Genomic DNA, 22,173 nt, shown 5'->3' with positions numbered 1-22,173 from the left:
TGGCATTGGATGGGATGGCATAGACTGGCATGGGACGGGAGGATCTAGGATGGCATTGGAATGGGAAGGCATAGGCTGGCATGGGACAGGCTGGCATTGTACTCACAGGATCCCGTGTCCTTGTTCCCGCGCCGCTCGGGGCTCTTGGCGGGCCCTTGCAGGAGGTTCTTGAGGCTGACCATGGCGGAGCTGGGGCTGGCGATGCCCAGGGGGGGCGAGGCGAGCATGGGGCTGGGAGAGGGGCTGCTCTGCGCTGCAGGGCGGGCCATGACCGGTGGGTGCCAAATCCAGGTGCCCACCGAGGAAAATATCTCAGGACTTTTTTCCTTCCCTTCTTCGAGGAGCTCCGACTGAGATGTATATAATAAATTCTATATATTCAATCAACAAAGCTAAGGGGAAAAGAAGCGGCAATTGCAGCGTCTGCCGTTGAGCCCGGTCGGAAAAGGAAGGGATCCGCTGGGTTCGGGGCGGCTCTTCGCAGGAGTGGATCCTTCGCGGCTTCCTCCTCTGCGAGATCGATCCCTCTCCTTCCAGCACCAGCTTGGAAATAATCTCCAAGGGGCAGGCGGTAGCCCCCGCCTCGCCCGCCTCGCTCCAAATTTAGCAGCCAACCGGCTCCGAGAAGGACCTTCCCCAAAAGGTGGGTGAGAAAGCTTTCCTTGCGGGGACTCGGAAAACTGCAAGTGCATCGGTGTGCCAGGGAATCAAAAAGGAACGGGGGGGGGGGGGGGGGGCGACGACGACAACAACAACATCAACAGGCAGATCTCATTGAACTGAAAGAGATTCCCGCAGACGGAGGGAGAGAGGAAAGTGTTGCCCCTGAAATGAATAAATCAGCAACAGTGGAGGGGCATCCACACTCTACTAATGCAATTTCACTGCTATGGAATCCTGGGGTTTGTAGTGTGGCCAGAGAAGGACCTTGTGAAACTACAACTCCCATGACTTCATCGTCTTGGGTCATGGGAGTTAAATTGCATTCATTCTATAGTGTCAATGGATCCTAGGAGATCTCCGTCCCAAAACTTCAAGAAATTGAATCTTGGGGTTTGTAGTTTGGTCAGAGGAGGACCTTGTGAAACTACAACTCCCATGACTTCATCGTCTTGGGTCATGGGAGTTAAACTGCATTAATTCTCTAGTGTAAATAGATCCTAGGAAATCTCCATCCCAAAACATCAGGAAATTGAATCTTGAGGTTTGTAGTTTGGTCAGAGAAGGGCCTTGTGAAACTACAACTCCTATAATAACTTCATCGCCTTGAGTCATGGCAGTTAAACTGCATTCATTCTCTAGTGTAAATGGATCCTAAGAGACCTCCATCCCAAAACTTTAGGAAAAAAAAGAGGTCTAATGCAGTTTCACTGCTGTGGAATCCTGGGGTTTGTAGTTTGGCCAGAGAAGGACCTTGTGAAACTACAACTCCCATAATAACTTCATCGCCTTGAGTCATGGCAGCTAAACTGCATTAATTCTGTAAATAGATCCATGGAGATCTCCATCCCAAAACTTCAGGAAATAGAGATCAGGCAGTAGATCACAATAGATCGAGCTTGTATCTGTTTCATCCAATAATCTCTCAGTTCTATGGCCGGAAAGGGGTGATTTGGGGATCTTTTTTCTAACTAAAGTCTTAAACGAGTTGGAAAAGTCAATTTTTGGGGCTTTTAATCCTGCACTTTCATCATCATCATCATGACAATATATTGCACGCCCTGAAGCTTTATTTATTTTCCAATATTTCTGGACAAGGGGAGCTTGCAATCAAAGTGTCCCAATTGTTTATATTTTACCAATACCTTTTAACTAAGGAAAACTACACTTTCAACTTTGCCTCTGCCTCCAAACTTCCCCCTCCTTTTGCAACCTTGGAAGTGGGAGGAGCCGGGAGGCCAGGGTGGGCGGAGCCCCGCCTGCCCCTCTCCGCCAATCGGCAGCGTCAGAGCATGAGATTTGCAAACACGGTTCTCCTTCTGTCATGTGCGCTTGCCATGGGGCAGGTGGGGCTCTGACCTAGTTTTGGCCAATGGCAGCGCAGAGGGTGGGAGGAGCCTGACCCAGTTTTGGCCAATGAGAAGGCGGCGGGAGAGGGAGCACGGGAGGCTGTTCAGGGTTGCGAGCACGTGGGCAGGCACGTGTTGCTGGTGTTGTGATGAGGGCGCAGAACAGGGGAAAGTTGGGTCTTAAAGGGGCAGTGCGGCATAAATGGAGTTTGGAGAGGTCGTTTTGGGGACGAGGCTCCCATCCTATAAAGGGACATAGTCATTCTGTTGGGCCAGGGAACTACTTATTTTCTTCTCTAATTCTTATATATATACACACATACACATATGTATACTTTATATATGTATACGCACACACAAACACATATATACATACACACATGTATACTTTATATTTACACACACACATATACACAGACATGTATACTATATATATATATATACATACATACATACATACACACAGATATATACATACACATGTATACTTTATACACACATATACGCATATGTATACTTTGTATATATACACATACACATATATACATACATGTATACTTTATATACAGACACACATATATACACATGTATAATAATTTATATATATATATATATATATATATATATATACACACACACACACACACACACACACACATACACACATATACATATACATACACACACTATATTGTATATATGGTGATCCTTTCTTACCAGGTAATTGTATATAAGCATAGGTTTTATATATATCTCCACACTGCAGAATTAATGCAGTCTGACATTACTTTGACTGCCATGGCTCAATGCTATGCAATCATGGGAGTTGTGGTTTTACAAGATTTTTAGCCTTCTCTACCAAACTATTGGTGCCTTCCATAACGCCACAGTATGGAGCCAGGGCTATTAAAGTGTTGTCAAACTGCATTAATTCCACAGTGTAAGTGCCTCCTATGCCACAGGAGGAGCTATGGAGGTTGTGTTAAACCAATTTGTTTAAAATCAGGTACATCTTGTCCTGCCTCATCGCTGGGGAGGCAGGAATGCTTGTGGAATTTACTTCTGTTCAGTGTTTTTTGAAAAAAAAAACCCAGAGATTGCAAAAATTGTACATGATAATCCTAGTCTTAAACAGTGGCAGGGAAAAGAATCTAATACTGGATCTCACAATGCAACTGAATAGCTGCTAACTAATGGAAACAACAAGCAACCTGGGGTGCATCGACACCAGGCTTGGGCAAACATTGGCCCTCCAGGTTTTTTGGACTTCAACTGACAATTCCTACCAGCTGTTAGGAATTGTGGGAGTTGAAGTCCAAAACACCTGGAGGGCCGAAGTTTGCCCATGTCTGATATACACTGTAGAATTAATACAGTTTGACTGTAACTGCAATGATTCAATGATATGGAATTCTGGATTTTATTTTTTTGGGGGGGGGGGGGGGAGAAACAACCCTCTTTGGAGAAAAATGCGAATGACTTTGTAAAACTACAATTCTTTGGAACCCAGTGCCTTCAATATGTGCAAAACATCCACATCATTCCAAATTCAAGGTGTTGTCTCTAAGGAGAACAATCAAAATACAAAATGCAATAAATATGTATGTGCAAATGTTTATTTCAACATCTTTTGCTCTGTTTACAAATGATGGAATTTTCCCAGTTGCAGAATCATATTTTTTAATAAATGCAAGAATTAAAAACCTTTTCATACAGATTGCGTAGTAAAGTCTCTTTCAACGTATATTCTTATGATGCTTTGATTCCACTTTAACTGCCAAGGTTGCATCCTATGGAATTCTGTTTAGTGAGGGACAGAGCCTAGTGCTCCAAACTACAAATCCCAGGATTTCATAGGTTGAAGCCATGGCAATTAAAACATAATCATAGCACAAGTAGGTATGAGAGGGCATAAACATGTATAGTCATGATATCTTTTGGACAAGACTCCTCTTCCGCCGAGAAATCCTTCCTTCTCTCCACCAGCTTGGAAAAATTACATTTTTTTACTACAACACTAAAATCTGGAATGGCCTGGGAGTTGTAATTCATAATAGTTACTTTTTCAAGATGTCTCTCCACACCCAGAAAAGTGAGAAATACTACTTTTGAACCCAGTGCTTTCAATACATGCAAAAGAAGTGTTCCTTTCACCCCAATGACTAACCTTAAAAAGCCTTCAAAGTGTGGATTTACACACTTACAACCTTATAGTTGTCTTGCTTAAAAATTCAAATGGCCGGTCTTCATTCTGTTTCTTCTATCCAAAGCGCAGCAGCAATCAAACGTATTGGCTGGAGATATTTTGATGAAGAAGGATGATGCTTTATTGAACAGCAATGGAGCTAGCTGAAAAGGGGGTTTGATCTTGTTAGGAGGGGAAGTAGCCCACTGTCTGGAGCAGGTTCCTTAATAAGCTTCTGGATCTGAAAAAGACATTGAATTGTAAAGTTGGAAGAGACCACAAGAGTCATCTAGTCCAACCCCCTGTCATGCAGGAACCCACAATCAGAGCATTCCTGACAGATGGCCATCCAGGTTCTGCTTAAAAACCTCTAGAGAAGGAGACTCCTCAATCCTCCAAGGCTGCATATTACCATGTCAGAAATATTAAAAATTAACTAGGTATTTTTAATTACAAAAAATGTGAGTCAAGCACTGAAAGGGTTAAATGGATACAATGACTCAGCAAAAGCTGCTGTTCAATATAAGCAGGTGTGCCTGTAGCTTAGTAGGCCTCATTGCTAGTCAGCTTCTGTGAGAGAAGGCCCAGTGAGAGAAGCCTCAGTGTTAGAAGGCCTAGTATGAGACGCTTCGGTGAGAAAGCCCCAGGTTGAAGGCCTCGTGTGTAAAGCTCCAGTGTGAAGGCTGCTGTGTTTAAAACTGCTGTGTGTGAAAAGACATTGTGTGAAGCTCCAGTGCGAAGGCTGCTGTGTATAAAAGCTACTGGGTGAAGCTCCTGTGTAAGTCTGATGTGAGAGAAGGCTCCGTGAGAGCGAAGCTGTTTATATGCATGAGAAAGAAGCCCAGCATGGAAGCAAAAAAGGAAGTATACAGAACTTTATTTGTGTTATGGAAACCTTATTTTTGTAAATAGTGCAACCATATTATTTTGCTATGAAAAAAAGCCTCCTAAGGAAGAGATAACATCAGTCTGTGTGATTTTGTTCTTTTTATCACTTTTGGCTACTGGTGCTGGGTTGTGTTAAACAGCTCTGGTTGCCAGGAAGTTCTTCCTAATATTTAGGTGGAATCTCTTTTCCTGCAATTTGAGTCCATTGCTCTTTATCCCAGTCTCTGGACAGCAGAATCCAAGCCTATCTCCTCCTCAATGTGACATCCTTTCAGATATTTAAATATGGCCATCGTATCCCTCTTAACCTTCTTTTCTTCAAGCTAAACCTATCCAGTTCTCTAAGATGCTTCTCATAGAGCTTGTCTTCAAATTCTTGATAGACCACATTCTGTCCATTCATCTCCTAATAATTATTTTTTAAATCTTTTTACCTTTTAGAAATCTCCAGTCAACGTGATGGAGAATGTGGGACCCTCCAGAATGTGGGACAACAACTTCCTGGCCAGCATAATCAAGGATGATGGTATTGCAATCCAACAACATCTGAACAGTCATAAATTCCTCAAATTTGGAAATCTGCAGACTTACCTTAACCTTCGAAAAGCCACTTATTATTTCAAAAATAATCCTTGGGGCAGCTTAAAAGGGGCAAAACAAAACCAAAATACCTGTTCTATGGCACAAGTATCATGAACGAGCGTCTGCCACATCAACTGGATCAACTGTTATCTTTATTTGCCAACAGTATTTATATATTGTTATCTCTCTCATGTGAACGTGGACACGTGAGTGCCAAGGGGAAAAAAGGTAAACAGGTTATGGTTGTGGCAAATAGCTTATTTGTCATGTCTATGCAAAGATCAAGGGCAGAGAATGGAAAAGGGTAGGGGGACTACTGCGCCCAAAATCCCTCAAACACCAGTCAAGGGATTCTGGGAGTTGTGGCCTGTCATCCCTAGACATTTGCCGTTATGATTTTTTGCAGATTTGATCAAACAGGTCTCTATGAATATCTAGGTCTTCCAGTGCAATTCTATGGTCAACTTCCAGTGAAGTCAACCATAGACTCATACTAGAAGACCTTGAAACACCTAGATCTTTACTAGATCTTTCAGCTAGTAAAAAACCCCCGAATTATTTATTTGCATTTTTTCACTTTTGTGCCCCTAACGTCAGTGAATGTGGAGGGCTGGCTGTAATTCTCCTATGCTCTGGCTATCACACAGGAGGGAGGACAAAGCTGTGGCAGGGTGGAGGAAACAGGACTGAGGAATTACCTCTCGGAAACAGGGATGGGCAGCATCCCTGACAAGCTGGAGGATAAGTCCCTCACTGGTGGTAAGGAAGGCCCCGCTTTGACGTAACCGGGACAGTGCGATGATCCTGTCCACCTGACTGAGAGAAGGAGAAGAATGTGGGAAAGAAGATAGGTACACAAAAACACAGGTCATAGCGAACCCTACTGAAATAGCCATTTCTGGAGAAAATATATCATAAAGTTGGAGAAGCTAGCAAATATTGAAAGAAGAGACCTCTCTTAAGAATTGCTAGGTCCTACAGTACAAATCTATGGTCAACTTCCAGAGGCAGCATGATACAGAACCACCTGGAGAACCTAGAAAATGCCTAGATAATCTATTTTGTCAAGTGCGGGTGAATGAAAACACCAGTACCAATGGGTATAGGAGTCTATTATTTCTCTATTATCTTCCACCCTCAACTTCTGAGGATGCCTGCCATAGATGTGGGCAAAACATTAGGAGAAAATGCTTTTAGAACATGGCCATACAGCCTGGAAAACTCACAACAACCCAGTGATTCTGGCCATGAAAGCCTTCAACGACACATCTTCCTCTATTGTTACCAGTAAGAAGATAGGCCACTCACCTCCGAGAAGAGCAGGCATCTGCCACGACATGGACATCCAGGCCTCGCTCCATGAGATCCAGGGCTGTGCTCTGCACCCAAAGAAGAATATATACTATGTTGAGGTCAAACATGGCAATCCAGTGTGGCATAATCCCCAATTGTCTGTAGGTTGATCAGGGATGATGGGTGGTTTAGTTCTCTAGATGTGGAGAAGGCCAAAGTGGGACAGTCCATTCTGAAATGGAGGCTGTTCCCATGATAACAGGGTATAAGAACTGGAGGCGCAAAACATCCAGACGACCAAATGTTAGTCTTCAAGGCAGTCAGAATGCATTTATTTTAATCTTCCTCCTTCATTCTTTCATGTCATAGAGTGAAGTGTGAGGTAGAAAGAAATGTCTTGTTTTCTAGGATCCTTATATGTATTGTAATCTAAATAGGAGTAATCTAAATAGGAGCCTCTGTTGATTTGCATTAAGCAAGACCCTGGTTGAACCTAGAGATTCATATACCATGGCCTCTTGGGCCCTACCAGTCTATAAAATCCACAACAGTACAACACAAACATCTGATGCCATACCATGATGCAAGCCTGTGTCTCAATTCCACATAAAAGCACAGATTTCAGATCAGGAACAGCCGCCATCTCTTTTTCCACTTCTGGGATGAACATGCTGAAGCAGGTCTTGGGGTATTTCGGGAGGTCTTCAGCACCCAGCTCTGGCACTGTCGGGCCCAAGCCTTGCGGATATTGTTCAGTTACCACTGTGCGGATTTCTAGTGCTTTGGCAACCTGCCAGGGGGTAGAAAAGAGGTTGGAATGAGCAGGATTGCTGGGTTCTTGGGAGAGTTTGCACAATTTGCTTTACTATAGCTCCCAGAATCCCCAAGTCAGCAAGCCCTCTGGCCATATTTGCCTAGGGCTTCTGGCAGCTGTAAACCTAGTAAGTCAGTGTTCCAGGGCTGGCAATTTAGGCCCCTTGTACGCTGCCATATATAATCCAGATTATCTGTTTTGAACAAGATTATATGGCAGTGTAGACTCATTTAATCCAGTTCAATGCAGACAATATGGAATATTTGATTTGATAATCTGGATTATAGGGCAGTGGAGAAGGGGCCTTAGAAAGGAAGTGCATATCCTTGAATATCGTTATTTCTAGAATCTGATATAACACTGACCCCATGTGCCCATCTATGTAATTACAATGAGGTAGTTTCAAGTGCAGTTACTGGAGAGAGGAATCAAAGGCTATGTAGCAGAAGATGTAATCTTCTGTTTGGCGCTGAGACACACCAAACTACAGTTCCCAGGATTCACAGCATTGAGCCATGGTAGTTAAAGTGGTATCAAAGTGCATTAATTCGAGTGGATGTACCTATTAAGACAGTACACATACCAAGCTGAACATTCCCTTCTGCAAAACTGTCTGGAGCAAATTCCTAAATCAGTACCTTAAAGAGGTGCATAACCCACATCATCTCCAGCCACGCTGTCTGGGGAAGATGGGAGTTGTCATCCACCACATCAAGAAAGTGCCACCTTGGGGAAACACCAACTTGCACGTCCCTCCTTTTACTTTATAATAACCAACAAACACTATGTAATGGAATTCATTCCTTGGCTCCTCCATCTCCATCATCTGTTTCTCTCAGTACAACTTTTATTTATGCTTTATTTTATAGTTGGCTTTATTGTTGTATGTATGGTTGATTTGTATTGTTATTTTTAAAAATGTTGCGAGCTGCTTTGAGTCCTATTTAGGGAGAAAAGCAGGATATAAATAAAGATTTATTATTATTATTATTTTCAAAAATATCACCACTTTGCTCATCTTTTACCTTTAACATCCGAGCTGCCACAGACACAATCTGAGGGAAGTAGCTGATGTTGGGACGAAATTTCTCTTGCATGTCACACAGGAATAGGATGCTTGTTTTGGGAGCCACTTTCCCAAGCCGTGCCACTGACATTGCCAGGCTGAGAGCAGACAGAAACAACAAAGTGAGAGACGTCCTACAGGTTTCCTTCTTGGTGTTTCTAATTTTTAAAATATAAAGAGCTACAAGTGTACCCTAGTCTCATGACCAAGAGGCTCTTTTTTTAAAATGCCCCTTCTCCTCCTAATCCTCTAGCTAGCTAGAATGATTTCAGCAGCCTCAGCATTGGGAGGATGGGGAAGGAGGGCTGGAGAAACACAGACTTTCAGTGAAGGATCAAAGCAGGACGTATGCAGTAAATAATGCAATCAAAGCTTGTATTGGAAAGTAATCGAATTCTATTTTAGGTGATCCCATTTGTGTGTGCCTGCCTATAAGAGGCAAGTTAAACAGCAGCTGCCTTCAAAATCCCTTATTGAGTGTACAAGAACTGCAAAACGAAGAAAAAAAAAGAACAGCAAATGAGCCAATCTCACTAGCTACCCCGATGGCATGTCAACAATGCAAAGATCTCAAAGTCTGGCCACCAAAATGGGAATCATAAGAAAAGTGGGGCGTTTCTTAAGAAAGAAAAGAAGACAAGTGGATGCATATTGTAAGAAGCCTTCAAGGGTTCAACATGATTTTATTTACCCATACCAGGCTTACCTGTCCTAGTTGCTTCATTTCAAATGTGCATGATATTAGTCCTGAATAAATAGGTTTGCTGAAACATGTTGAACTGCTCTTCTGTTTTGTGGTATAGAAATTCATCCCAATTATTTTCCACGTTATTTCTGCCTCTGGTATCAAGTTTATGCCCAGAAACATATCTACTTTGTTAACTGAAGTACACCTGTATTGCCCTTTAGGTTGGGTCCAATAGGAAGTAAACAATCGCCACTGAAATATGAAACTTTCAAAAGGAACTTTGGTTTAGAGGAATTCCTACTCTCCAGCTATAGCTATAACTATAAAAAAGCACACAAAATAAAACTATTCAAACAATCAGTAAAAACAAATTGAACAATGAAATCAATAACATAAGTAAACATCAAAACAGTTTCACAAGTTTGAAGAAATACTGGTACTTTTCTCAAAACAGCACAAGTGGGCATTTATTGTGCCTCCAGTTCTTTGGCTATAGCTCTGGACTTAAGGTGATGGATACTTCCTTCTTGTAAAGAGAGAACAGATAGATTTACAGTATTTATGGAGGAAAAACAGTAAGTTTGCATAAATAGTTGTGGCAGATTTATGTCCTGCGGTGCAATGAATCCTACCAAGAAAATCCTATGATAACATGCCATCCAACATTCCTGATTTGGCAGGGAGAGTCTCGATTAATCTTTCGTTGTCACACTTTTTAGCTGCTTTTAAAACGTCCTGGTTTCTCTCCCTTTCCCCCTTTGTCCTCAGCATACTTCAACTGCTGCAGAGTGCAAAAATAGTTGCGATTTGACTCAGAGGAGAGGGAAGGTCCTATCTTTCCTGGTAAGTCAATGCAAAAGCAATTGCTGTTTCTTCTCCTAATTTGTCTGTTTTTCCTCATGAATTATTTTTGCTAAGTTGAATACATTTTGATGCTGTTTGGTCGCACATACCCATTTTCATATATATAAAAATATCGGCAGGTATTTGATAAGGCTGCCATAATTACAAACAATATAAAAGCCCATAAGAATAGGGATCATATATCCCTTCAGATACAGCTGGACTGCAGTTCCCATCATTCCTTTCCTTATTTCATCTGAGTAGGGTTAGTTACAGCTGCAATAACAGCTGGAGGGTCTTCTTCTAGACTTTGGACAGCATCACCTCTAGTTGGGTGGATTCTGGGATTTGTAGTTTTCAAAAGTTAACATTTCAAGGTGCTGGGTATCTGATAAAAAGCAGGATGTCCTCCCTCAAAAAAAAACCTTCCAAAATTAGCATTTTGGCAAGTGTTTTCCTTGCAGCTGTATATGCGGATTTGAGCACAGAGCATGAAAACTTCCCCATCAGCAAAGCTTCTCCCTTCTTCCCCTCTGCAACTGATAAAAGCACAGTTGGATCTGGACGTTCTGTTTTATCCAAAAGAGAGCGCACACGTGACAGTGTTAAAAAGCGATTATTATTCTAAATTACTTTACATGCTAAATGTTCGGATTAGACTTCTGTTTATACCCTTTTCATTTCATCTTCCGCACAACCCGGAAATGTAATTTAAGGCTGGGAGAAAGTAGGTCACCGAAGGCCAGCCAAACTGCTTCATAAATTAGCCATGTCCACAATCCCAGCCCTGTAATTTTTCATCTTGTCAGGCGGCAGCTAAAGCAGGCGGGCTCCCTCTGCTGCCAATGAAGGAACAACACAAACCCATTTCTACCAGGTGAAGCTTTTACACCTGGTCCCCTGTATCCACCGATTCTGTACCCACTGACTCAAGCACCCACAGCTTGAGAATATATATATATTTAAAAACCTTATAAGCATAATAAAATCCTATAAAATCTCATTTTATACAAGGGACACTATTTTAACATGGCATTATATACAGGGTGTTCAAAAAAGAATTAAATTAAATGGTGAATAGGGAGTTCTTTTTCAAACGCCCTGTATAATGGGACTTACACTTCCTGATTTTGGGATCGAGCGGCAGTCCTGTTGTTGTCTCACAGGGAAATTCAATGCATGAATGTGGCTAAAGGTGGGCAGAATTAAAGTCTAAAGAGGTGAAACCACAGTACTGCACAATTCAGCAATACTGGGGCACATCAGGCTACTGGACTACGTGTCCCACCAGAATAGTCAATGCGAAGATGGAAGTCAGTCCAACAACATGCATAATCTCCATAATCAAAGCCTGGCAGGAAGCACCCAGGCTTTGAAGCTGAAAGGCCATTCAATGCTAATCAAGTTGTCCTCCCTGGTTGCTTCCAGCCAGGCTTTGAAATTGAAAAGCCATTCAATGCTAATCAAGGTGGCCAATTGCGACATTCATAATTGCCTCAAACAGGCAAGAATTCATTCTCCCAACCTGGACATTCCACAGATATATAAACCCCACTTGCCTGGTTTACAACAGACCTCACAACCTCTGAGGATGCCTGCCATAGATGTGGGTGAAATGTCAGGAGAGAATGCTTCTAGAACATGACCATACAGACCAGAAAACTCACAGCAATCCAATAATCCGCATTCAGACTCTTCCTTTTTGTCTTGCCCCAACTATTTTTTTAACTCTTGCACATTAACACAAAATGCAAAAGGGAATGAGTGGGACAGACATTAAATGCATATTGGCTGGGGATGATAGAAGTTGTAGTACAATGCATCAGGTAGTTGCCAGTTTGGGAAAGTTGCTTTTCAGAGAGAGCCAGTCATTCTACATTCCTGCATGAGCCAGGATCAGATACTGCAGTCCATCCTTCTCTATAGGGTTGAAGCAGCTTTAACAACCACGGTTAATGTGCCAACTGGAATGTTTTTTTGGAGGAAAAAAATGTCCTGGCCATGGAGATAAACTGTGCTAGCAACTTCTGAGATGTCCTAGTTTAAACATAATCTGTATTGGTTTACTGACAAGTTCAAAAACTTGAGTTCTGTGAGCAAGGCATCAAAGGAAAGCCCTTTCATGCATATCAGCCAGTGTTGTTATGTGTCTCTCTGACCTGTGGTGACCCTCTCATGTTTTTCTTTGTAAGATTTATTTTTTCAGAAGTTTGGCATTGTCTTTTCAGAGAGGGTGTGATTCCATCTACACTGTAGAATTAATGTATTGTTGAAGGCTTTCCTGGTCGGGATCACTGGGCTGCTGTGAGTTTTCCGGGCTGTATGGCCATGTTCCAGAAGCATTCTCTCCTGGCATTTCACCCACATCTATGGCAGGCATCCTCAGAGGTTGTGAGGTCTGTTGGAAACTAGGCAAGTGGGTTTATGTATCTGTAGAAAGTCCAGGGTGGGAGAAAAAGCTCTTGTCCAATTGAGGCGAGTGTGAATACCCTTTCACTGGCTTGGCTCAGTGTTATGGAATCCTGGGAGTTATAGTTTGGCATGGCACCAATACTCTTGGGTGCAGAAAGCTAAAGGCCTTGTAGAGCTACAATTCCCATAATTTACCCTCTTGCTAAACGTGCCCCTGACTGCAGTCACTGGGGAAACAATGGGTGCAGCTACACTGTAGAACTGACTCAGTTTGACGCCGCTTTAATCGCCATGGCCCAGTTCTATAGGATTCTGGGATTTCTAGTGTGGCGAGGCATCAGAACTCTTTGGTAGACAGAGAAGGCTAAAGCTACCCACCATGTAAAACTACAGCTTCTATGATTCCATAGCATTGAGCCATGGCAGGTAAAGTGATTTCAAAACGCATTACTTCTACAGTGTAGACAGATAAACCCCCGGGTGGTGGTAGCAGCTAACCATTCTGGCCGTTCAGAAGGTGAAATGGTATATAGACCCACCTCGACCTCCACGTAGCGTTCACACGAACAAAATGGCGAATCCAAACCGCCTTACACTTTAGCAATCCCAGCCCTGCTATGGAAATTCTCCCCCCTCCCGCTCCTTAGAACGCTCCAGACAGACAGCCAATCAAAAGCGGGATCTCGAAGCACGCAGAGCCACGCCCACTTCACAACCAATGGCCAATGAGCTGACGCTTGATATGAAGTTTGGACGAGACAGAATGCTTCCTTTCTCTCCAGCCAATGGCAGCGCTCCTTCTCTTATTTGTGCAGAGCCGGCGTTCCAAAGTGTCTCTACATTGTAGAATGAATGCAGTTTGACATCGTTTTAACTGCCATGGCTCAGTGTTATAGAAACATGGGGGTTGTCGTTTTGAAACGTTTTTAGTCTTCTCTGTCAGAGTTCTGGTGCCTCAACTATATTACAAATCCCAGGATTTCGAAGCATTCAGCCATGGCAGCTAAAATGGTGTCAAACTGCATGAATTCTACAATGTAGACATGCACCCTTTAGAGCTGTATCTGGTGGCAGTGTGATTTTTTTTTGGGGGGGGAGGATGATTATAGGAATAAGTTGTTGGGTGTTGATCTGCCCTCAATCTGAGCCATCACCCCACTCCCAAGGTAGGAACTCTGCACATGCTCAGATGCACGTTGCCCATGTGATACAGGTATTGGGTGAGGCCAAATTCTCGGATAAGGTCAGGGCCAACACTTTTTGTTTTATGAAGTGCTCAAGTTGCCTTTCTTTTTGCTATTACTCCATACTTTCCAATTGTCTCCATTTAGTAAACATGGGTAGTCTTCTGCCACAGCACTTTATAAGATGTTTTTAAAATGTCCCCATTTCTCCCCCCCTTTTTTTCCTTCTCTTTTGGCCTCCACGCATTGGTCATACCTGCAGACTTGAGTTCAAAACAGAGAGGTCTTTTGCATCCAGTGAACCCAGCAAAGGAGAAGAGCCTTGCACATCCCATAAAGCTCAAGCAAAAGCACAGTGGCAGCTTTGTTGGATATAGCAACCTTCTCAGGTTTCCTCTATTTAATGTTTTGCCTGTTTTATAATGTGTCGGTGTATTTCCTGAAGTGTATGTCTTCGGTTTGCAGTTTTCTTAGCTCTATGGACTTGAAGCAGTGGGAGGCTTGTGACTAGTCCAGTGACTGTTTAAAATGCCTTTTAAAATAATGGCACAATGGGTTAAACCCTTGTGAACTGCTGACCTGAAGGTTGCAGGTTCAAATCCATGAGACGGGGTGAGCTTCCATCTGTCAGCTCTAGCTTGCGGGGACATGAGAGAAGTCTCCCAGTAACACATCTCGGCATCCCCATGGGCAATATCTCTGTAGACAGCCAATTCTCTCACACCAGAAGCAACTTGCAGCATATTCTCAAGTTGCTTCTGACATGATAAAAAAATTGAGGAATGACAGTTGAGGCTTGAGTCGTTTGAGTCAGAAGCTAGTGTTAGGAGTTAAAAGACAGTTGAGGCTTGAGTGCCTTGGAAGTAGATTTTTATGAAACAGAGCTGTACAGAGCAATATAGTTATTTGAACAAACTGTTAAAGACTATAAAGATACAAACTGAAACGTTTTAAAGTTTAACCTGACAAGAAATGTACCTGTACATTATGAATAAAACACATTATTTTAAAGAAGTCTACTTGAATCTTTGCCTGCTGAAAGCACCAAATAGAAACAAAATATCTACGTGCCCATTGATCTTCCATTATCCAATAAACTAAACACCTTTGCAATTGCTACCTAATAAGTTATGATCCTAACAGGTCATAATACCCATTAGGTTGTGATCATAACAGGTCATAATCCAATAGTCCAATAAGCTTCTCCTTGTGTGATCTTCCTTATTAACTTTTGCCATCTTGACAACACTGTTTCCTGGTTATGTGTCCCTCAGTGGGCAGGTCACACTCTCTCGACCTGAGGCAAAAGCAACTCCCTTCTTGCCACGAAAACCCCAAGATAGGGTCGTCTTAGGTCAAAAACACAGCAACAAGATATTTCCATGACTAGACAAATGGCCTAAGAGATGTTCTTCTCCAGGAATCAGCGGGAGAAATGGTGATGTATGAATGAGGATGAATGAATGTGTATGCATAATGTGAATGCTGAGCACAAATTTAATTCCCCTTTCTTTGTTTGTTAGTCAATGTAACTGTAGATTGTTTGTGGATTCAATGTAATTACATAGAGTCTGTGTAACTGAAATTGCAGTAAAAATAATCTTTGTTTAAAAATATTCATGACATTCTTAGACTACAGCTCCCCAAATTTCTCAACCAGTATTGCCACTAGCCATGCCAGCTGGGAGATACTGGGATATATAGTCCAAAAGTAATACTTCCAGGCTCAGATATATGCTTGTGGCCAAATTATCAGTGATTAACATGTCCAAAGTGTCATGTAAATAAATCAGTAACGATGACTCCAATAAATTTGCACACAGCAGACCAGTAATCTGAGATGAGCTTTTAATAGAAGACATACTTTTTCTTAAAAAGTATTCTCTTTTTTTTTCTTTGTTTCTTTTCATTTTTTTAACAAAAAAGGAGCAGGATAATTGCTATGGCCCTTTACATCAAGATAAGAATTTCCAAACAGATCCAAGCAGCAAGGTAGAGGGGTGGGTTGGCGCAGGAAGGAAGAGACAAAAAGATATATATATATATATTTTAAAAAATGCAAACCCCCTGGGTTTGAGGAAAAGAAAACACAAATCAAGTCATTCAGAAGAAAATACTTTTGTTAGAAACAAAATACAAATAATAATAATAATAGTATGACAGAATAAAAACAAATTAAGACAAGAAACCACCATGCAAAACATAAAAATCGTATTTATATATAGAGAGAAGGCAAGGCCCACCCCGAGCCGGTTCCTGAATTGAGAAGAGCAGACACTTCTGGATGTTTTTGACTAGGCGTCCAAGCTAGGATTTGCAAACTCTTCACACTTGAACTCTTTTTTTTAAGTGCAGGGTTTGGACAGACTTCTTTTGCCCATCTACTGCTGGCTTACAAAAGGTGCACGCAGTTAGATCCAAAGTTTATACTGAGATAATGAATGCAAAACACTCTGAAACACTAAAGTGCTATATAAGTGCTGGATATTATTGGATCTGAAATCCTACCTGCCTTCATCCAAGAGGAAGCTCCTTTGACAGCCAAGGGTCTGGTTTCTGAGTAAACATGCAAAGAACTAGACTGCAAATACCCAAACTTTGGGCACACAGGTCAAAGGCATGGTATTGTCCTATAGCCTCGCACGAAGTGGAAGTGAATGCCAACGTGTGGACACCGTTAATGAGGAATTCAGATCAATGTCAAAGTGAGGAAAGGGAGGATTCCATAGCCTCTGGATAAGTAGAGGCTCTTACACTGCCAATAAGGGCCACTTTATATATATATTTTCCTATAAGGAAGCAGCAGCAGCTTCCACATATGTGCAATTTCAATGAAAGACATTTCTATCATTTCTTTTGACATGATAGTATATGTATATCACCTCCACATGCTAGTTACCTACATGCTGGGGATAAAAGTAGCAAGTGAAGCAGGGTGAGCAGAGCAAAGGCATTGTTCCTAAGACAGGGGAAGGCGGGCAGGTTAGAGTTTGTAACAATCTGGAACCTGCTTAGCTCCTAGTTGTCCATTCCCCCAAATTTATTAAGGAGGTTTACATCTAACCAGAGATTAAAAGCTCTCCTGGAAAATGGAATAAAACCAAAAGAAGGCTAGAAACAGCTGCAGAGGTCTCTCAGAATTCTTCACATGAAAAGAGCATCCACTGAAACATTAGGAAGAACTTAGTGATGGCAAGAGCTGTTTGGCAGTTGAATACACTGCCCAACGCATGGTGGAGTCTCCTTCTCTGAAGGTTTTTAAGCAGAGGCTAGATGGCCATCTATCAGGAATGCTTTGATTGTGTGTTCCCCATGGCAGGGGGTTGGACTGGATGACCCTTGGGGTCTCTTCCAACTCTATGATTCTATATTTTTACTAACCTCACAGGTTTGGCTCCAACAGCAAATGCCAACAAGAGTGGGACCCCCTGAATCAACAGAAACTGCCTAAATGTTAATTTGCCGTTTTGCGTACACAGGTTCAACTCTGGTTGGGATTAGCAATTGGATTCGGGCCACAGCACGGCAAGTTAAGTGTCGAAAAAAATCCTGTTTGTTAGATAAATCACCATGATTCCTTGAGATACACTTATTTTGCATCATTTGCTTCACTGCCCACTTTATTCTAAAGTCTAGCATTTGATTTCTAATTTAATTGAATCTCTGTCCTTTTCTCCCAGGACAATTACACTTTCATTTTGGTAAGTAGGCAAGAATAACAGTGGCAAAAGTCAAGGGCCCCAAAGCAAAGGGTGAGTAGCTATAGAGATGCAGCAGTTAAGAGCTTCAAAACAGGATATTTCTAAAGTTATAGCCTAAGAGAATTAAAAACTAACTTTCAGGAGGAAAAATGAAGTTCATTGGGTTGCTGTGAGTCTCAAAAAAAAAAAACGTGGGGAATTCTAGACAGGAAACAATCAGGGCCAGCTAACACCTCTCAACAAAGGATTCCCACAGGCAGGAAACAGTCAGGTTTGAAGCTGCAAGGCTCTTCAATGCTAATCAAGGTGGCCAATTGCAAAATTCACCCTTTTTCTCCCATCCTGGGCATTCCACAGATATATAAATGTCACTTGCCTAATTTCCAACAGATCTCACAACCTCTGAGAATGCCTGCCATAGATGTGAGCAAAACGTTAGGAGAGAATGCTTCTGGAACATGGCTATACTCCCCGGAAAACTCACAGCAACCCAGTGATTCTGTCCATGAAAGCCTTCAACAACACAATGAATTTAATTGTTAGAAAACCAAAATTCTTTGTTAGTTACTATACATGTGCAATCAGTCAAGATGGAACAGGTTTAAGATATGGTATACCATCTCGCCTGGTTTTGCTGTTGAATCTATGCAGTTTGCAAATCCTAACTTCTTCACTGTAAGTTTTTTTTTTTAAAGAAATTACCACCACAGCAAGTTCAGGGTTGGGGTTAGGGTGGGTCAGGGAGAAATCAAAGTGCTCTTGGCTGCTGGCAACGATATGCAGAGATGATGGAACCCAGGTCCTGATCCAAAACTGGAGAAGGCTGGCTGAGATGAACAGGCTTCCAGTTAATTCCTCGTGATTTTACAGGCGCAAGAGGCCGGCAGAGGGTCCAAATAACCTCCACCAAGCTGAGGTGTGTGAGTGTGCTGCAAGGAGCAGCCTTTCAGAGATGATAGAAAATTCCTTATAGCCTTCGTGTGAAGGAAATCTGAGGGGCTTCGGAAGCACCAGCCCCCCCTTCGAGGAAAAGAAAAGGAGAGATGAAAAGGAGACCTTTGCAGTGGCATGACATGAGAAGCAAGGAAACAGGAGGCCCCCCCGAGTACCGTTCCTTCTCAGAGCTGGGTGAAGGGGAAACCAAATGGCAAACCCGTGCTAGAGCTGGCTGCATTTCAGGGCAAGGCAAAAGGCTTGTGGAATCCAGGCTTGCAAAAATTAGCTTTTGAAGGACTACAATTCTGGGAGTTGCAGTCTCTCAAAAGTAGTTTCCCTGACTCTAGTCTAAACCACAACTTGTACTCAAAAAAGCAGCTGCAGTGCTGGATGGGTCCAGCCAAGCCCCAACCCAGCCCTGTGTCTACTGACCAGTTTCAATATTATTTAGTTATTTGAAAATGGTGGGCTAGGAATTCGTTATATATATATCTATATCTTTATTTAAACTAGAGTTGGGCAGGGAAGAGGAGGAAAAAGAGGGAGAAGTTGCAAGAAAAAATGGCTTTCTCAATTCTGATTATTTTTTTCTCCTGTTCAATCTATTAAAAACTTCAACCGTAGCTCACCTCAGAATTTCCCTCCTCCTCAACATTCACCCCTCAGGGGTGGTCGATATTAAAGTGCAGGCTGATACAAGGAGGAGTTGCCCTCAAAGAGCGGGGAGAGGCTCTTGGAAGAGGAGTTGCGGTTGGCCATGGGATCCGGGGATGATAATGTGTTGTTATTGTTTTGTGTTATGTGTCAGAAGGTGTGCAAGATAAGGGCCCCCTGTCGTCCACTCTTCCTCCGCCCCTTCCCTGCAAATCCAACCCACCCACCTAGGGTCTGGCTCCCCCTCCTCAGTCAGTCTGGGCTGGCTCTTCAGTAGGGGTCGCTGGCTGCGGCGGCCCTTGGGAAGGTGTCAGAGGCTTGTGGTTGGTGGAGGGAGAGTCGCTCTCCGGGTCTTCGGTCTCCTCATCAGAGACGCCGTCAAGACGGAAGACCTGCCGCACAGTTCGGGTGGTGAAGCTCAGCGGTGTGCGTCTGTGACAGGAGAGAAGGGAGAAAGAGAAATGGCATTGATACCACAGCATCCAATCTTAGCTACCTCCCCTCCTTACAGTTAGAAGTACACACCCCAAACACTGTAAAAAAGCTAACTTGATTTCAGGGGTGAGAAAAATATGGCCCGCCAAAGCTAATGCTATGGCCTTCAGGTCAGACTGCTCTTTTCTTCCTTAGTTCAAAAGATGGGATTATGCTTAATTGTCTTCAAGAGCTGCAGTTCACATTTTAGCATGGTGCAGAAACCTCTCTGCACAGTTTTATTTTAAAAAACACTCAGTTTTTCAAACTGAGGAATTTATTTCCAGTGAATGCTGAGCTTTTTCCAACTGACTCTAGACTCACTGCAGTTGCTCAACCTTGCTCTAATGGCTTCTAATCCACTTGGTAAAGTGAGATTGGAGAGGGTTGAACACAAAACCACTTTAAAAACATTTTTAAAAGTGTTAGTTGAAAGCTATATATTAACAACAGCGTCACAAACGAATTGGGAGACTAGGAACATTCCTACAAGCTGCAAGGTGATGTCTCACTCTTTGTGTTTTGAAATACATTAACTTTGTGTTTTGAAATACATTACAACTGTACCCTCAGTTCGCTTCTGACACGATAAATAAATACCTGGAACAGAGTATTGCTCCCAGATGCTTTTTGGTTTGGGTAATGGCTTTGATTTTTTGGGGAAAAATGAGCATGAGGCTAAGGCTACAGATAGATTTCACTGGTGTCAATGTGAGAAGCATAAATCCTTTATCCCATTATTGTCTGGAGAACACCTCTTTCTCTTTTGCATCCCCAGCTGAGTCTGGATTACTTATTTGACTGAGAAAAGCCTCTAGCATAGTCACATGTGCACTGCATCTACAAGGAGATAACAGCCAGGAATGGGAAGCAAAAGCTTAACTTTAAAAAACCTCTCTCCACTACTAGGAGAGGTGTAGTTCAAAGCTTGCATCAACAGCAAGTGCCCCCACAGCACAAGCATTCCCCACCCTCTCGCTATCAAAGTATTTATTTCCCTGACTAGGGAAGTCAAAGTTGCCAAAAATACCAAGCAAGCGCTCCTGCTCTTTGCTCTTTTAGGGCCAAAACAGACACAACAGGGAGAGGTGGACAGTCTAATCCTTCCTCTCCTTCCTCGTCATTTCTTCAATTTATAAACTACTTCCATCCCCTGCTATTGAGTTAAAAGACAGATGTAATAACAATTGTGTAGTGAATGAAGCTGATCTTTGGGATCCTAGATCTAGATCGCACATTTGAGATGCTAAAACCAATGTGGTGGGAAATGATCAAGCTATTCAACTAAGTTCCCAAAGATCAGCCTCATCTACTACACAGTTGTTAAACTGAGTAAAATGGAGTGGCAAGGGAATATATTCTGAAGAAAACTTGCCAAGAAAATCCTAGGGCAGGTTTACTTTAGGGTCTCCATATGATGGAAATAACTTGAAGGCACACAACAACAACACAAACAAACAACTTTTGTAATATGCTTTTTTCAGAAAAAAACATTTTAAATTGTGTAAGCCATCTTGACTTCCCTGGCAGGAGAAAAATGTGATATAATTTGAATCCATCAATAAATAAGACCACAAAGTGACTTTTAAATTTAAAACATTTGCAAGGGAGGAGGATCAGACTGTGGACCTCCTATGTCCAGTATGTTTCAGCCCTAACTGGGAATCATGAAGCTGGGTGTTTCTGCACTGCAGCTGCACACGCATTCATGCACACACAGCCTCCCTCACAATCCCATCCTGCCCCAAAACTATACTGCACACAGCACACGCATGCAGGACACGGGAATGAGAACGTACTTCCGCTGCCGGCGTTCTACCTTGCTGTTGAGTTGAGAAAAAGATGGAATGTCACACAGAGAAAGAAAAGACGGGATTGGGGCAACAAAGGGGAGAAAGAGATGCAAACATGAAAAAATGATTTGGAAATAAGTTGATACTAAAAGAGGAAGAAGTCAGCATGTTTGTTACCTAAACTACCCATCCCTGATTTTGAACTGAAATATAAACCCCACATCAATTCCAGACAATGGTGATACTGTCTGGGAATGATTGTGGTCTAAAATTTAGTCTATCAAGAGCTTAGTGGAGTAAGCACTTTGAAACAGAATAGCTAAAACCACAGAGCAGAGAGTCATAGCTGGAAATGGTAACAGCAATTGCAAGAATGCCATTTGCATCACCCCTCTGCTTTGAAGATGGCTACCATATTGCTTCTCACTGCTCTCTTCTCCAGGCTAAACATACTCCGCTCTCTCAACTGTTCCTCACAGAGAACTGATCTCTAAGCCCTCACCATTTTTACCGTCTTTCCCTGGAAAAACTTCTAGACTGCTGAGATAATTCTTAAATTTCACACAGTACTCCAAATGACATCTAATCATCCAGTCCATTATAAGAAGCTGGATTAAATTAACCTTTGGTCCCCCAGGGCTGCTCTTGAAA

At 42.4% G+C, this 22,173-nt stretch overlaps 3 protein-coding genes and 1 long non-coding RNA gene across 17 annotated transcripts in view; 1 reads left to right on the top strand and 3 right to left on the bottom strand.

The window, feature by feature from the left end:
- The window catches only part of dbp (D-box binding PAR bZIP transcription factor), a 28,087-nt gene extending 27,818 nt beyond the window's left edge, over nt 1-269 (bottom strand). Inside the window, exon 1 of the mRNA XM_062958127.1 lies at nt 107-269. Coding sequence (XP_062814197.1) covers nt 107-269 — 163 coding nt within the window. The remainder of the gene's footprint in view (nt 1-106) is intronic.
- A 247-nt stretch (nt 270-516) lies between these two features.
- On the top strand, nt 517-5,803 carry LOC134292621 (uncharacterized). The gene is made up of 2 exons (XR_009999873.1): nt 517-643; nt 5,524-5,803. It is a non-coding gene; the product is annotated as an uncharacterized LOC134292621 (long non-coding RNA).
- isoc2 (isochorismatase domain containing 2) lies at nt 3,610-13,461 on the bottom strand. 2 transcript variants are annotated; one of them, XM_008117192.3, is made up of 6 exons: nt 13,320-13,461; nt 8,797-8,935; nt 7,535-7,747; nt 6,973-7,043; nt 6,363-6,480; nt 3,610-4,435 (listed from the first exon to the last, which is right to left on the bottom strand). In XM_008117192.3, exons 2-6 carry the CDS (start codon nt 8,926-8,928, stop codon nt 4,355-4,357), a joined length of 615 nt encoding a protein of 204 aa, XP_008115399.1. In that variant the 5' UTR covers nt 8,929-8,935; nt 13,320-13,461; the 3' UTR covers nt 3,610-4,354. The 2 variants fall into 2 exon arrangements, with proteins under 2 accessions (XP_008115399.1, XP_062814198.1); XM_062958128.1 differs by lacking the exon at nt 13,320-13,461 and having other exon boundaries at nt 6,363-6,476.
- A 2,334-nt stretch (nt 13,462-15,795) lies between these two features.
- The window catches only part of LOC100553074 (myosin-10), a 79,287-nt gene continuing 72,909 nt past the window's right edge, over nt 15,796-22,173 (bottom strand). For 8 of the 13 annotated variants that reach the window (XM_008117179.3, XM_016996063.2, XM_016996061.2 and 5 more), the window contains 2 exons: nt 21,529-21,552; nt 15,796-19,687 (listed from right to left, as the gene is read on the bottom strand). In XM_008117179.3, the coding sequence (XP_008115386.2) occupies nt 19,504-19,687; nt 21,529-21,552 (208 nt within the window). In that variant the 3' untranslated portion in view covers nt 15,796-19,503. The remainder of the gene's footprint in view (nt 19,688-21,528; nt 21,553-22,173) is intronic. The other 5 variants (XM_016996062.2, XM_016996066.2, XM_016996065.2 and 2 more) reach the window with 1 other exon arrangement.

This window comes from Anolis carolinensis, chromosome 6 (genome assembly GCF_035594765.1).
Source record: "Anolis carolinensis isolate JA03-04 chromosome 6, rAnoCar3.1.pri, whole genome shotgun sequence".
Classification (NCBI taxonomy): Eukaryota; Metazoa; Chordata; class Lepidosauria; order Squamata; family Dactyloidae; genus Anolis; species Anolis carolinensis.
This window is presented reverse-complemented; position numbering and strand designations above follow the sequence as displayed.

Coding starts and splice junctions, on each gene's coding strand:
- isoc2 (XM_008117192.3), bottom strand. CDS start 8,928: ATGTCAGTGGCACGGCTTGGGAAAGTGGCTCCCAAAACAAGCATCCTA. Junction 7,748..8,796: donor TGGCAGCTCGGATGTTAAAG/GTAAAAGATGAG, acceptor ACCCCCTGGCAG/GTTGCCAAAGCACTAGAAAT. Junction 7,044..7,534: donor AGACACAGGCTTGCATCATG/GTATGGCATCAG, acceptor CTTTGGGTGCAG/AGCACAGCCCTGGATCTCAT.